This window comes from Trachymyrmex septentrionalis, unplaced genomic scaffold, assembly GCF_001594115.1.
Source record: "Trachymyrmex septentrionalis isolate Tsep2-gDNA-1 unplaced genomic scaffold, Tsep1.0 scaffold73, whole genome shotgun sequence".
Lineage (NCBI taxonomy): Eukaryota > Metazoa > Arthropoda > Insecta > Hymenoptera > Formicidae > Trachymyrmex > Trachymyrmex septentrionalis.
In genome coordinates, this window is record NW_017305916.1 from 856,710 (window position 1) to 870,810 (window position 14,101).

At 33.0% G+C, this 14,101-nt stretch overlaps 1 protein-coding gene across 16 annotated transcripts in view; it reads right to left on the reverse strand.

Annotated features, from left to right (window-relative positions):
* Positions 1 to 3,400: 3,400 nt before the first annotated feature.
* LOC108753883 (TLD domain-containing protein 2) overlaps positions 3,401 to 14,101 on the reverse strand; it is a 150,749-nt gene continuing 140,048 nt past the window's right edge. For 13 of the 16 annotated variants that reach the window (XM_018495834.1, XM_018495831.1, XM_018495825.1 and 10 more), the window contains 3 exons: positions 7,549 to 7,830; positions 6,776 to 6,945; positions 6,552 to 6,687 (listed from right to left, as the gene is read on the reverse strand). In XM_018495834.1, coding sequence (XP_018351336.1) covers positions 6,552 to 6,687; positions 6,776 to 6,945; positions 7,549 to 7,830 — 588 coding nt within the window. The other 3 variants (XM_018495837.1, XM_018495840.1, XM_018495823.1) reach the window with 3 other exon arrangements.

Below are 14,101 nucleotides of genomic sequence, written 5' to 3' on the forward strand. Positions count from 1 at the left end.
CGTCCGATTTCCTTTGTTTTCGCAAACTGGATTTATTTTTAGTATAGCTGCTAATCGCCGAGAGCATGTCGCTCTTTCATAACATACAGTGAGATCTCGTTACAACGCCCCGCGTCAAGTCTCTGAGTTAATATTGTTGTACTGCAAATTTCCTTACATCGAAATGCTCGCATATTGGAACATCTTGCCATTGAGTTCAATAAAATCTCTGCTCTGCCTATATCTCCGGTTACAACAGAATTTCGTTGCGCTAGCTATTACTAGAATTGATTTTTTCTTCAACACAGAAATCGCTACAAACGTCACATCAATTATCCAGATTTTCGTACTGAACCAAATGACTTCTTGATCATGTAAGAACAGTTCTACGGATACCTGTCTACATTAACAGCCGATCAAACATTTATGCAACAGGGGATCATTTCTCTAAACATTAGTCAAAGTTAACTGATATTCAAACCAATGCTCTGCCTCTTTCCGAAGACAGAGGAAAAGAGAGAAAGAGCGAAAGAGACAGCGGATCAATTAGATTTCAGTTAACTTTAATTAACTTTTGGCGATAGCTGCTTACACGACAGCGCAAAGCAAACACAATTAAAAATTTTTTTCCCAAAAGCATCAGTCGAAAACATTCAGAATTTCACGGCGAGGAACACGGACATCTCCGTTTACAGGTAGCTGCGTAAATGTAGAATAGATTGCACATCAATAACGTAGCATACACAGTGTTAATTGTGGTTCCGTAGCGAGACCAAAGTGGCTTGTGCGATGACTCCCTTAGTTAAGATCAACATTTCTTACCTCAAACGAACTCTGATATTCTACTCTCCCTCTCTCTCTCTCTCTTTCTGATAATATATATATCTGTATATATATTAGAATATTTTTTTTTCATTATGTCAAATGGGTCCCGTTAGCCGCTAATCGCTTCACATTTATCGCCACTGGCCCGAGTTAAATGCGTCGATTCGTGTTCTCAATAACGTGCTCATTAACGAGGACGACGACGACGACGACGACAACTTTATCTAGCTAAACATCGAAGAACATCGAACTGTTTATGCGTGTTCAAATCCCTGCAGTCAGTCTGAATCTAATTGACAATTGTGTATACCGAAGGTATGTGTCTCCTTGTTGTGCTGCTTGCTTGAGTTTTTGTCTCTCTTCTTCTCTTCGAATCTCTCTCTTTTTTTACATTCAGTTCGCTAACGATCGCTAATATCGACTACGTGTGTATGCGCAGGTACATCTGTATTATAACGGTACCGAGCGTACGATTTTTAGCATGAACTCTCGCTACTCTCATTTATGGATTTTTATATACACAGATACTACATGTACTCAATTATAGATTTAGAACATAATATATGTAGAGTGTTCCATCTCATTCTTGCAATTCCAACTTATTAATATTCACACAATCTTCTTCTGTCTCTTTTTAAACATCTATTTATGGAAATATCTCATTTTTTAAAAGAAAGTATAAGTAAAAAAGATTCAATAATATTTTTATAATAAAAATATCATGAATTTGATTTATTGATTACATTTTTTATGATATCAAGGCTGTATTCCGTTATTCACTGGAAGTATTGAAAATCTATAGTATAGTAACTATAGATTTTCAGTACTCGTAATGAATAACGGAATGCATCCCAAATATCCAGGGCAGCATTATATAATTTTTCCCTTGGAGTGAAAACGTGAAAAATAAAAATTTTTACTTTTCACGTTTCCGCCATAAGGGGAAAAATTATATGATTGATATTTTATAAATTAAAATATATATCCAGACTGAAAAATAAGATTTTTATCATCTGTTTATATATGTTACGCGATCCAAAGAATTTTTTAATGTATATTTTCACAATAAAATCACCCATTAATCATTTTCAAGAAAAAAATCGATTTTTCATTCATAAGAATTGATTGTTAAAAATTGACACGAATGAAATGGAACACCCTACATATCCCTGCATATCTTTAATTTTCAGATTAACACAACCGTTAACGTTCTGCGATTTGGACATAGAGAAGCACGAGTGTTCTGTATTAGAACATGTAATAATTTTTCCTTTTACTTCCGAGCAATGAAACAACATTGGTTGTGTGTGTTCCAAGATATTTTATAACGCTTATTATAAACAGTTCATTGTAAACACATCCGTAAACTGGATGTGTACAGTGGATAGTGGCATTTCTCTCAGGCTCTTAAGTTCGTCACGCTGTTAATGTAAGAGTTGTATCTTCTGTTATCGAAAAATACAATGTGCCGAAAATTGCATAATCATGATAGTTAATTTAACGATTTCTCGAAATAGTTTCACAGGAGGTGTCCTATAAATGTGCGCAGGACGAAATGTCCATACATATGTACAACAGGAAATCGTTCGTTACAGCAGGGATATTTTTTTTCTAGTCCCATTTCTTACGTTCAGTGGCGGATTGGAACATTTCGAGGCTCTCAAAACGTTGTTCTAAATAAATGAATTAAAAAATTATCCAACATGTTGTATGTATAAAATCAACGTATGTTATTTAAAAATATATATTATTTACTACAGGAACAATTTAAATATCTAATATTTAAATATATGTCACGAATATTAGTCTATCAATTGTATAATTGATTTCAATTATTTATGTAAAACTGTGAAACATTTATTACGTCTAATGAATAATCCGCCACTGGATACATTTTAATTTACTTCTACAGAGGCAGTACCGCGTGTTTCTTTGAAATATTCTAGATAATCTGTATCTGCCGTGTACTCCTACATTCGATACAGAAGACGCTTTGTGGAAGAAGAAAAGCAAATCTCACTCAGATGATAGCGAGGAGCGCCATTCGCATTAACACACGGCGATGTATGATACTGGTGTGTGTCTGTGTGTGCAAAAAGACTGGCATACTATCACGCATAGAGATGTAACTATTAATTAGCAAACATTATTCGTAATACCTCCCTAGGCGTGTAAACTAATAATCTTATAGATATCTTTATCACCTCAGATTTGCAAAGTTCACGATACGGTGCTAAAACATAATATAAATTTATCGAACTCATCTTCGAGGTGTTGGCCAACCGGAAGATCGTACATACATTGTTATAATGAATAGTAAGTGAAAATTTACTGAGAAATGTTCAACGCAATTAAGCAAAGACTATATTCGGTCAAGGCAGGTCTTAGTACCTACACATGATATTTTTGTGTGAATTTTACCATTTTCAGTTTAATTTGTTTAATCCTTAGACGCTTAGATCTGCCTTGACCGAATATGACCCTCTTCGTTTAATTGTATTGTTATAATGTTCTTATGTGAATAATTAAACGATAACAAAAGACACACAAGAAGTGCAAACGACGAAACAAAGAAAAATAAAGAACCAACAAAAAGCTCGTTTCCCAGACATACTTAAGTGTTTTATTTTCGTTACAGTGCACATTGACATCTTGATTTTTTTTCACATTAAGGCGAGGGTCATGAGTACTTCTTTTCTCTTTATTTGACTTATCATTATCGTCACCTGTTGTCGGATGCACGTACTTCGCTCTTTCTCGTACATGATGCTATTATTTCTGACCGTGGATTTCGAATCCGTTTGTTCCTCGAGCAATGTTCCCGCTATCGCATGCACGCTTCGCGGATCAAGAAAGCGAAAAGACCTCTATCTCAAAATGTGGTTTGTGTATATGTGTATGTAGTGTACATGACGACGTCGCATGTGCAATCATGTGGTACTGTTGAAGCGATTCGATAAATCATCTAGGAACGCAATTCTTTTTTTTTTTCTTTTTTTTACTTAATATCACATGATTACGCCTAATCTAATTTACGCTCTAAGCAACGCTAATCGTACGCAACGTGTTACTATGTGTCGCATTGAATGTACAAATTCAAGATTACTACCCTAATAAAGCCAGTAGTGCTGCATGTTGACTTGATACTTTGTTTGTGCTTCGTCGACATCGTGGGATCGAGAAACAATCCCGACAAACTAGGATCTTGCTAAGATTTCATACTACATGCATCCGAAAACGGACTCTATGTTCACTCGTGATAAGTTTATGAGGTTTAATAAAGTCTATCTTGCAATGTCTACATTACGTCTTTACGTTTCGCATCACGTGGAAAATTAAACTCATTGGAACTGTGTCAGTTTCAAATTCTCATTAAGTGTCACACTATACTCTGCCTAGTCGACAGTTTTGATCACGCGCTTCTTACTCTTTTTCTTTCCTTTTTTTTAGTGCGTCTTGTAACCAGTGCGCGAACACTTGAGTCTCATTTTCCCAGGATATCTTGGATCGACCGTTCAGTCTTTCGAACGTTCAGTCGTTCTCCGATGATGTTACATCGGCAGAGAAGGATCGTGTGTCACGTGTGAGAAAGAGGTAAATAGGTAAAGGTAGATCAAAAGTTTTCTGCGTGTGTTTTATTGTGCTCGCGTATGTTATGTTGTCGTTAGTATAATATGCACTCTTGGTCGTCGTATGCGGCCCTGCTGATCAGTAATTAACTGGCAGAGGAACCCCTTTATTAAGATTACGAGGATCTGTAATCATATATAGAAACAATACAACGCGTGGTCGTGGAGTAGAAATTGTGTCTAGAGTAATTACGGGGAAAAGGAGAGAAATATATGACGGTGTCGTCATTAGGTCTATGTGGTATAAAATATGTGATTCGTTGAAAGTTGTTACGTTCGTGGGTCTGGCACGCGTCGAAGTGGGCCTTCTCAAATGGTTGCAACTCAGCCACGATGTTTGTAACTTAATATATTAGAAAAATTCCATTCGGTCTCGCACAATATCGAAACTGATAAAACATTTTTGCGCATTTTCTCTTTTCTTTTTTCACGCTTGAGAATCACTCACTTTGCGCGTGTACAAGATTTTATTCTCACTTTCTCTTTGCAAATCGACGAAGCGCGCTGGATAGAAATGGGCGATGCACACATTTGTTTTCAATCCGGCGACGCTCGTGCAATAGAGATTATAAGCTCGGACAATATGTGATTGTGTGTATATAGTCGTACAAAGTTGGACTAGGTCTAAAAGAGCATCGTAACGCGAGTAGAACGCGATGATTCTTCATCTGATGTGTTATCTAGATTGATTGATCGTTTACATCAGGGAATTCGTACGCTGGTAGTAAGATGGATTTTCACGCTCGAGATACTCGCTGCAGATCGCGAGTACACTTGGCGGAGGGAGACAAAGAGAGCGAAGCAGGCACAGGCATGTGTGTTCGTTGTGGTCACTCGTGACTCGAAAGCACATTTACTAATTTACTGACGACAAGATCGCGAATACGCTTGACTCAAGTCAATCCGCATATCATTGACTTCTCGTTCGATTTCTCGTTCCTCTCCTAATCATAAGATCAGTTCGAGGTATCTCTTTCTCTAAAACTACATTTTTTTCTCAGATCATGGATCATTTATATTCGGTTGATCGAGAGCACACTTCCCGTAATCTGTGTATTAATCCTCATGTATATCCATGTGATAACATGTATATGCATGTCGTGTACGTTTCTTGATTTGCCTGCATTATGCACATGACAAGCTACACAGCGTTCCGTAAAGAGTTCTCTCTACTTATACCGTCAAAATCAATCATTGCAACACGATCATAGTATATATATAATATGTATGTATGTATATATATATATATATATTTACATTTACTATCTACATTATCTACACATCAACAAACTGTTAGATTTAGCATCTTCATCATATTGAATTTGTAAATTGTATTTTCTTTCAAACGTTATATATCTCGCCTCGCATTTACCATCCATATCATTCACACTTTCATTCTTTTAACACCACCATCATTATACATCTGCATTTACATTATCATCATCATCATCATCATCATCATCATCATCATCATCATCATCATCATCATCATCATAATTATCTTTATATCGACGTTAAATGTGTAAACTCACGACTAGTTCGAATTAACGATTATTATATAAAGTAATCATAATTCTTCGACTCTCTCTAGGTCAACTTACAATAACCACAAATCAAATTGACGAGCGACAATCTCATTCAACAGAATATAAAAAAATAAAATAAATACGCCAACTTAAAAAAGACAGGGGAGTCAGGAGCAATTAACGATATTCAGTAGTTACGCGATATGCAAATAGGCACACGCTATAATCGCATAACTTCGGGCCATGACAGTCTCTTTTTACCGTCCGCATCCCTTTCAAGGCTGCTTCTCGTCAATTTCACCATCTTCAGGCAATGCCTGTCATTGTCTCTTCGTGCGGACATTGACGATTCATTTCTTTCTCCTCGGAGAATCATCATGTCTATCACTGGGCGAGATTTCCCCAAATGATAGAGTTAATCGGTGTTGTGACAACATTGATCCGACTCAACTTTTCCGACAATGTCCTTAGAATAGGTAGTTTTCCTCTGATCTCTCTTGGAGACGATATCTTCGTAAGGTTCACAAGTTCAGGTTAAATTAGGCTGTGGTGATGGCGAAGGAGTGACGGGCTGGGAATATAAGGCCGTGTCCTATATGAACGCCCAACATTCCAATGTTTTAACGACAAAATCTTCGCGTGGCGCCAACGGCTCGTTGCCGTATGTACTGCAGGATTGTGTCCTGCCCTGATACAGATCACCGTCTAGCCAGAGCCCAAACTTGCCGCTGAAAACAAGATCAATTCCGTCAAACTCTCTTCAACAGCAAAGGAACAGTGGTGCTTTTGAAAAAAAAATTAATTTAGATAACTTACTCTCCAGCACCGATTGCTAAACTCTCGTTATTGCCCTTGATGAAATACAGGTTGTCCCCGGTCCAATTGAAACACTGGAACCTTGGCGTAAACCTGAAGAGCAGAGATTCGCCAGTACCGTAAAAGTGATCGCTCACGTGTAGCGAACATGAGGTCAGTGCACCAAACACCTGTGACAGAAAGAAGTGATTCATGAAGGCTGCGATATGTACATATGGTAAAATCGAGAAAAAGATTATTTTACGTTTATATTTCGTTTTTACTTCGCGCTTCGAATAAACAATCCGAATGGAAGAGAGCAATAAGCCAATTTGAACGGTTATAGAAAATTCACGAAGTAAGCCAACATGATAACTTTGTGAAAATCTATATTAATCTTTCGTTCAGACTAATTATGATAATCACAGAACTTTCTACTTCAAATTAATTAGGTCAATTGACTTCGACATTTTACTACATTGAATTGTTTTCCACTTATAATTAGTTTATCTTTCTGATAATATATACATTTGAGAAATCAGTTCAACAACGCATATTTTTCTATTAAATAAATGCACTTTTAATACTTGTATATTTATTAAAAAACTGCTTTCCTGATATATGTCACGATATGTAGATATGTGCTTAGATTTATTATTTGTGTACAATCATAATGCAATATCAAGAAATATGTTTGTATTCATTTTCAAAAGTTGTATTCTTAGATTAAATTAAAACTAATCAAATTAAAACCAATAATTTCTACAATTTAAATTAAGGAACAGGGAACTTACGTTTCCCTCCGTGTCTTCAATGACTAACAAAATCGGGCTCTCGACTTTAGCCATTTTTCGATACATGCTATTGAGACTGAAGCCATGCTGGCTAGTGCTGAAGACGAGAGTCCATTGATAGCCTTCCGCTCTCGCGGGCAGATGATGACAGAGCTGTTCCCTGTGTTCATCGCTGAGTATTTCCGTCGTGCCGATGAGATCGGGCACGATAACGTCGTTGTCTAGAGAAATGGCACTGTTTGCGTAAAGAGCTCGCCTAAACTCCTCGCTCATAGACAGTACCTGTAAACAATGCATTATTTAACGTATTTTTCAAGCGTATAGTTCAACATTGATACGTATATCGCGAATTCTAATCGAGGAGGTAAGAAGTAAAGTCGTCTCTACCAATGACAATTCCATGAAAAGATAACCGTGACACAGATGGATGTGAATAATGTTCTAAATGATGCTCTATTAGTACATATGGACGGCACGCTCATCAGTGTTTAACATATGTGGAATAAAATATTCTCTTAATGCCTATTAAACATAGAAACTATGTATCTTGCAACATGCATATGATGTCTACTCTGAATATATGCTGAATAAAAAATTTCAGTATCGTAGAAGTCAAACAGATATTGGATCAGAGTCAGGCAAGATATTGAAATAATGATTAGTTATAATATTAAAACAAACGTAATACGCTTTTTAGCAAATATAATTGACAGTTATTGTATTTTATTATAGATACATAAAATTAATATATGTATAATAATAAATTAAAAACAGGATCGCCACATGAATAAATCAAGTAAGAAGAAACAACTATAACGATCAAAGTTAAATGATTTAGAATAATAATTTTATATGTGTTTTATTTTTTAAGTACGTATATTTATTTCAGATACGTATAACTTCGCATTGATTCTTTCAGGCTTGCAATACAATTAAACTAAAGTAATAATCTGACAAATTAAACTTGATCATAAATTTGAAGAACTATTGTAGCGAAAAATAGTATTAATTCAACATCTAACTTTGATCATAGTTGACTTTTTTTTAATTAATATATGTATACATATAATTTTATGTGAATAATTAACGTATACAACTTTAATAGATATTCTACTAATAATAAGTTATATTAATAAATTTATTATTCTAATAAATCTAGAATTATCTTCAACAAATATTTCAATTTTATATTGCCTGACTCAAAATCCTAAATAGCTTCGAAGCTACGCGGAATTTTCTGTTTTTCTCATAAAATTCGAATATAAAAATGTGTTGATAAAGAAATCTTAACGTCCTTTTAACTTCTGACCTCCTCGGATTAACTAAATCTAAGCACATTTATAGGGCACTACCACATCCAAGTGTCGTGTTGTACTCTGTTAGTACGATCTCACGTAACCGCAGTGGGTGTTGCGTTTATTCAAGTCAATTGTCGGATAATTATTAACGTAGGAGGCCACCGTGAAATATGTGCCGATATTAAATTACTTTTGTTCGTCGCCCGTAATCACAGGAGTCGCTTAGCTTCGCACCACGTATGATAATGCAATACGTGTGCGAGAGAATGCAAATGCCACGCGATGCACATCCATACAGAGAACCTCCGATGATAGAACCCGAACTGAAGAAGCTACTATAAATGAATGGCCTTGGAATAAAATCGTATTGGGTGCCGCATCGACTGTATCGCGATGAACCCGAAAGTCGGTGCATAAATGATGAGCAGAATACTGATGTCAAGTAGACGGAAATTATAAATTTAAGTAGAATAATTGATGCTTGAAACAAACGAGACAGTTCAATGAATTAATAAGATCAAAAATAATATTCATATTAAAACATAGATTAAAAATTAAAAAAAAAGTCGAAATTAAATAGTCATCCTGGAATTATATAAAATAGTGAATATTTGTTTGAGAAAAAATACTAAAAATAAATATAAAAATAAAGATTATTTAAGAGTAAAACAAATATTAATGCTTTCATGATGAATTTAATTATTTTTCCATTTTATTCCGATGCCTCATCTAGATAAGAGACTTTTTACAATTACATAAAAAAATGTAATTACATTTATATAATATAATTACAATACTATAACTAATACTCTTCGCTAATTTTTATTAATAGAGGAAAATTAAGGATGATATGATATAACAAAACAATTAATCGAATAAAAAAATCTTCAAGAATGCAATAAAAATTACGATGTATTAAATGAATACTATTACTCATCAAAATGAGAGAAATCGTGAAAAATATAACGTCTCGTAGAGTAGAAATGCAGATTGCTGGGTAACGCTACACATCGTTAAATGCAACACGATGTGTTATCGTGTGCTAAATTATTGGAAAGATCCATCGATTGATTCGAATAACGAAACGATTGACGGCGCGACATAACGTAATACCTGGAAGCGATAATAATTCACACAAGCCTGAACACGAAATGTGTCGTTGCGACTTTATACGTGTACAGTTCTTACGAAATTGACGTAATTTGATAATTTTTAGTACTGATTGTAGGTCGCTATACGTGACAACAAAATGTGCTTCTGACAGCTGTTGTATATATAATACATTGCTTAATACAGATTGGAGACGCGAGCGAGGGAAATAAAACATTAATGATTATATCATGTTTACAGTTGTGCGACACACAAAGCGTACATTGAGTGGCAGAGATTTGGATATATGTATTCTTGCATTCTTTTACATTTGAAAAATCTGTTACGCATACTGTGTAGAGACGTACGTCATTTATAAAAAAATTTCTAAAATTAATTTAACTTTCTTTCTTGCTGTAATGAAGTTTGGGCTTCATTCATTTTGTAGTAGACTTCAAGATAAATTGCGGGAAAGATACTACATACATATTTTAACTGAGTATTGAATGTTTGTGAAGAATATCCAAATGACGTCAAAAGAACGGTGAAGTTAAACCGCAGGTTATCGCAAATATATAAATACAGTCGCCATTTGTTCATTTAGTCTTTTTCTGATACAAGAATAATAAATCATTAAATTAGTACAATGAATTTTATGTTACAAACGTAATGAGAATAATACATTTCTCAATTATTACACATCAATTATCACTTACATGTGCATTTTCATTATTTATGAATTCACAAAGGAAAAAAAATTATGTTCCAAAAAGACGCCGTCTGGCTGTTATGTTTTTAACATTATCAGTCATTATTAAATAAACCTGCTTTATATAAAAAAAAAACACACAAAAAATTTCGATAACTTTTGATCTCGCGATTGGAAGAATTTTAGCTTTCTTTCGAATGTTTATTATGGATGGCAGCTGCCCTGTGACTTCGTCAGATGATGTTATTCTAGCATGTAAAATGTCTGATGAGAAAAAAGATCAACAAGTATTACAAACTCAGAGAAGCTGAGCAAAGCTAAATTTATATCTTTTCCTTAAATTAAAATTTTTTTAGCTCATTAAGATTTTATAGTATATTAATATAAACATGGCTATGTTATAAATATATTAATATAAATATATTAACATATTATAATTAATATTAATGTAATCGATGTTAATAAATTAAAATTCAATGGGGATTCCCAAAAGCAAATTAATTCTAACACTTTTTTTTATCTACTCAGGATTATTAGAACTTAGAATTATGAGAACTCCCAATTAAAATTTTTGGACAGCAATAAATATCGTTAATAATTAATGAAATATGCAAACAGATACACACAAGTTAATAACATATAATTCAGATTTTCCTCAATTTATGGAAAAAAAAGATCCAGAAATTGATATCTTGGTTAGAACAATATTTCTCCTACGCGGGAATAGAAGCAAAACGTTTGTTTATATATAAAGATTGCATTATCAAAAACGGCATGTGGGATTGCAAGCCTATCGTACTTTTGACATTCGTCTCTCACACGGACGGATATAAAAATATCATCACTGCCGGTCCATCAGTTCTTCATTGCGAGGTTTTTCAAAGCTCGTTATCATTATCGACCACTTCACTGGGCATCGCGTTAATTTCGATTTGATAGTGACACGCTTCCAGATGTTTCGCGCAAACAGCTCGTTAGCCAATGCAATTATCAGTTTTTTAATAAATTATCTGGGAGAATAATAGTGAGTCGTCATAAACAATTTCCTATTATTTATGGAGATAAAAATCCACGCGAATATCCATCGCCGATTTTATGAAGATTAATTAACCTTCATATTTTGATATGTATATTAATTTCTTTAGTTCAGATATTATATTCTAATAAAATCAATATCTATAATAATTATTTTTATATTAATAATTTAAAATAAATATTTTAACAAAATATTTGAAGAATAGATATTTAATATAAAAAATAATTAAATTAATAAGCGAAATAAAATTTGCAGAATTAATTCGGAGGATTACATTAAAATCTCCGATAAAAAATTCTCTCTCTACCAAAGTTTTTATTAATACCATTTAATTTATATCAAATTAAACCAATAGTATTCAATATGAACATTTAATATGTATTAATTTACTGATTTTTATATTATAAACCAATAGTATTCAATATAAACATTTAATATGTATTAATTTACTGATTTTTATATTATTAAAAATTTTTGATTTGTTACTCGAAGTCAATTCTGCTGAACAGATAGACTTCCACACATGCATTGAAGATACCGAATCTACATATGCTTGATCAAATACCAAAGATATAATTAATATAAATTAAATACCAAACGAATTACAATATTTAATTAATCGTAATATACACAGAAATCGATAAATATCAGTAAAATTATGTTTTCAATTTAGAAAATATCTTTATAAATTGTTTTATGTCGGCATAGATTTTAACTTGAATTATATGACATATACATATAGTAATATTAGCTTCAATCGCTGACTTGTTGCGTAAATTTCTTCAAGTGTTTAGTAACATAAAAACCAATATGATTGTTTTGTTATTTGATATATGCACACATATAACGATAAATACAGACTATGTCAGCCGCGAACCTGATATTAATTAAACTCAATGTTAGCAAAAAGATGGTAATAAAATCTCTTTTTATTGCTTTCATTCAATGCGATTCCATTACTTAAGAAAATAACTTTTTATATTTTGTATATAAAAAAAACAAAGCGATTATTCAAATAAGAAAATAATCTATTTCTTTTCATACTTTGTACTGTTATATATAGTACTGTTCAAGATCATTCTTTTATAAGAAGTTTTTATAAGAGTACAGAAACGAAAAGAATGAAACGTCGCGCGTCCTTGTCACAGTTCACGCAGTTTATAATGTTAAACTCGTTTGCAATTATTACGTTGAACGATGCAACAACTTGAGATGGTAGCCACGTGCGCGATCTGAAATCCGAAAAATGCAGAATTGATCTATCTCCGCGCGGAGGTCATCGCAAGATAACAAGAATAGATTAAAAGAATTTTGTGAAAAACATATACAGAATGCTTCAAAGTTATAATACATTAAGCCTGTAAATAAATTTTAAAATAAATCATGAGTCAAATCTTTTTATTCAAAATTATATACAGTGCACAATAAATGCAAATCTAATACGACAGATTAATGAAATCCTTTCAAATGTTTGTTATAAAATATATTTTATATTTGAGATAATAATAGCTGTTATATTAATAAAAATCCAATAAAGAATCTTTTTATTCTCACTTCATATTTTTTCAATAATACAATAGAGCGATAAAAATAATCTCCTAATGAAAGAGAGAGAGGGAGAGAAGACACTCCACGTCATAAAAGGTGAGACTTTCATGTGCTCGTATGGAAAAATAAGTTACAAAAGTATCCTTGACGCCTCTTTTCAGGCAGTATGCGCAAGTATCAAAATAGAACGCGGAAGAACATGTTCCAGTCCTCTGACAGGTTAATGACCGTGAAAAGCCTATTAGTCAGGCATTAGTTAATCTCACGATTGAATTGATAATTGCAAAAAAAATATAAGTTAACCAGTTTACAAATGGTTCAAAGGAATTAACTAATCTTCTTTGTGAAAATAACATAGCGAATTTACTATATTGTGACAGATTTATACCCTACTTCTAATTTATTATCGTATTTGTTATCGTACTTGTAAAACAAAAATCGGACAACAAACAGCCGTGTAAATTTTTGTCACTCTTGAAATGTCTTATTTTTTTAAGACACACACTTTTTGCAATAACAAGTTGTGTTGCAATTTACTTGTTAAGGAAACGCGAAGAATGACATCTAACTAAATTTGCAGACTTATGAGAATAATTACACATTCACAGTAACCGCTTTTAACTCAAAAGAAGTATCTAACAAGCGCAAAACATTTTTTAAAGGCCACACAATCTAAATCTTTTTAATTAACTTAAGATCAACTAGACTGATTTTGGATAGATATTAATTTGATTAAGTTCATTAATTAATAGAACACTGTTATGTATTAATCGCAGAAACAAGAAATGATAATGTAATTATTTTTATCATATCAATTATCTGATCGTACTTTAATGGAATTTATTATTATTATTATTATTATTATTATTATTA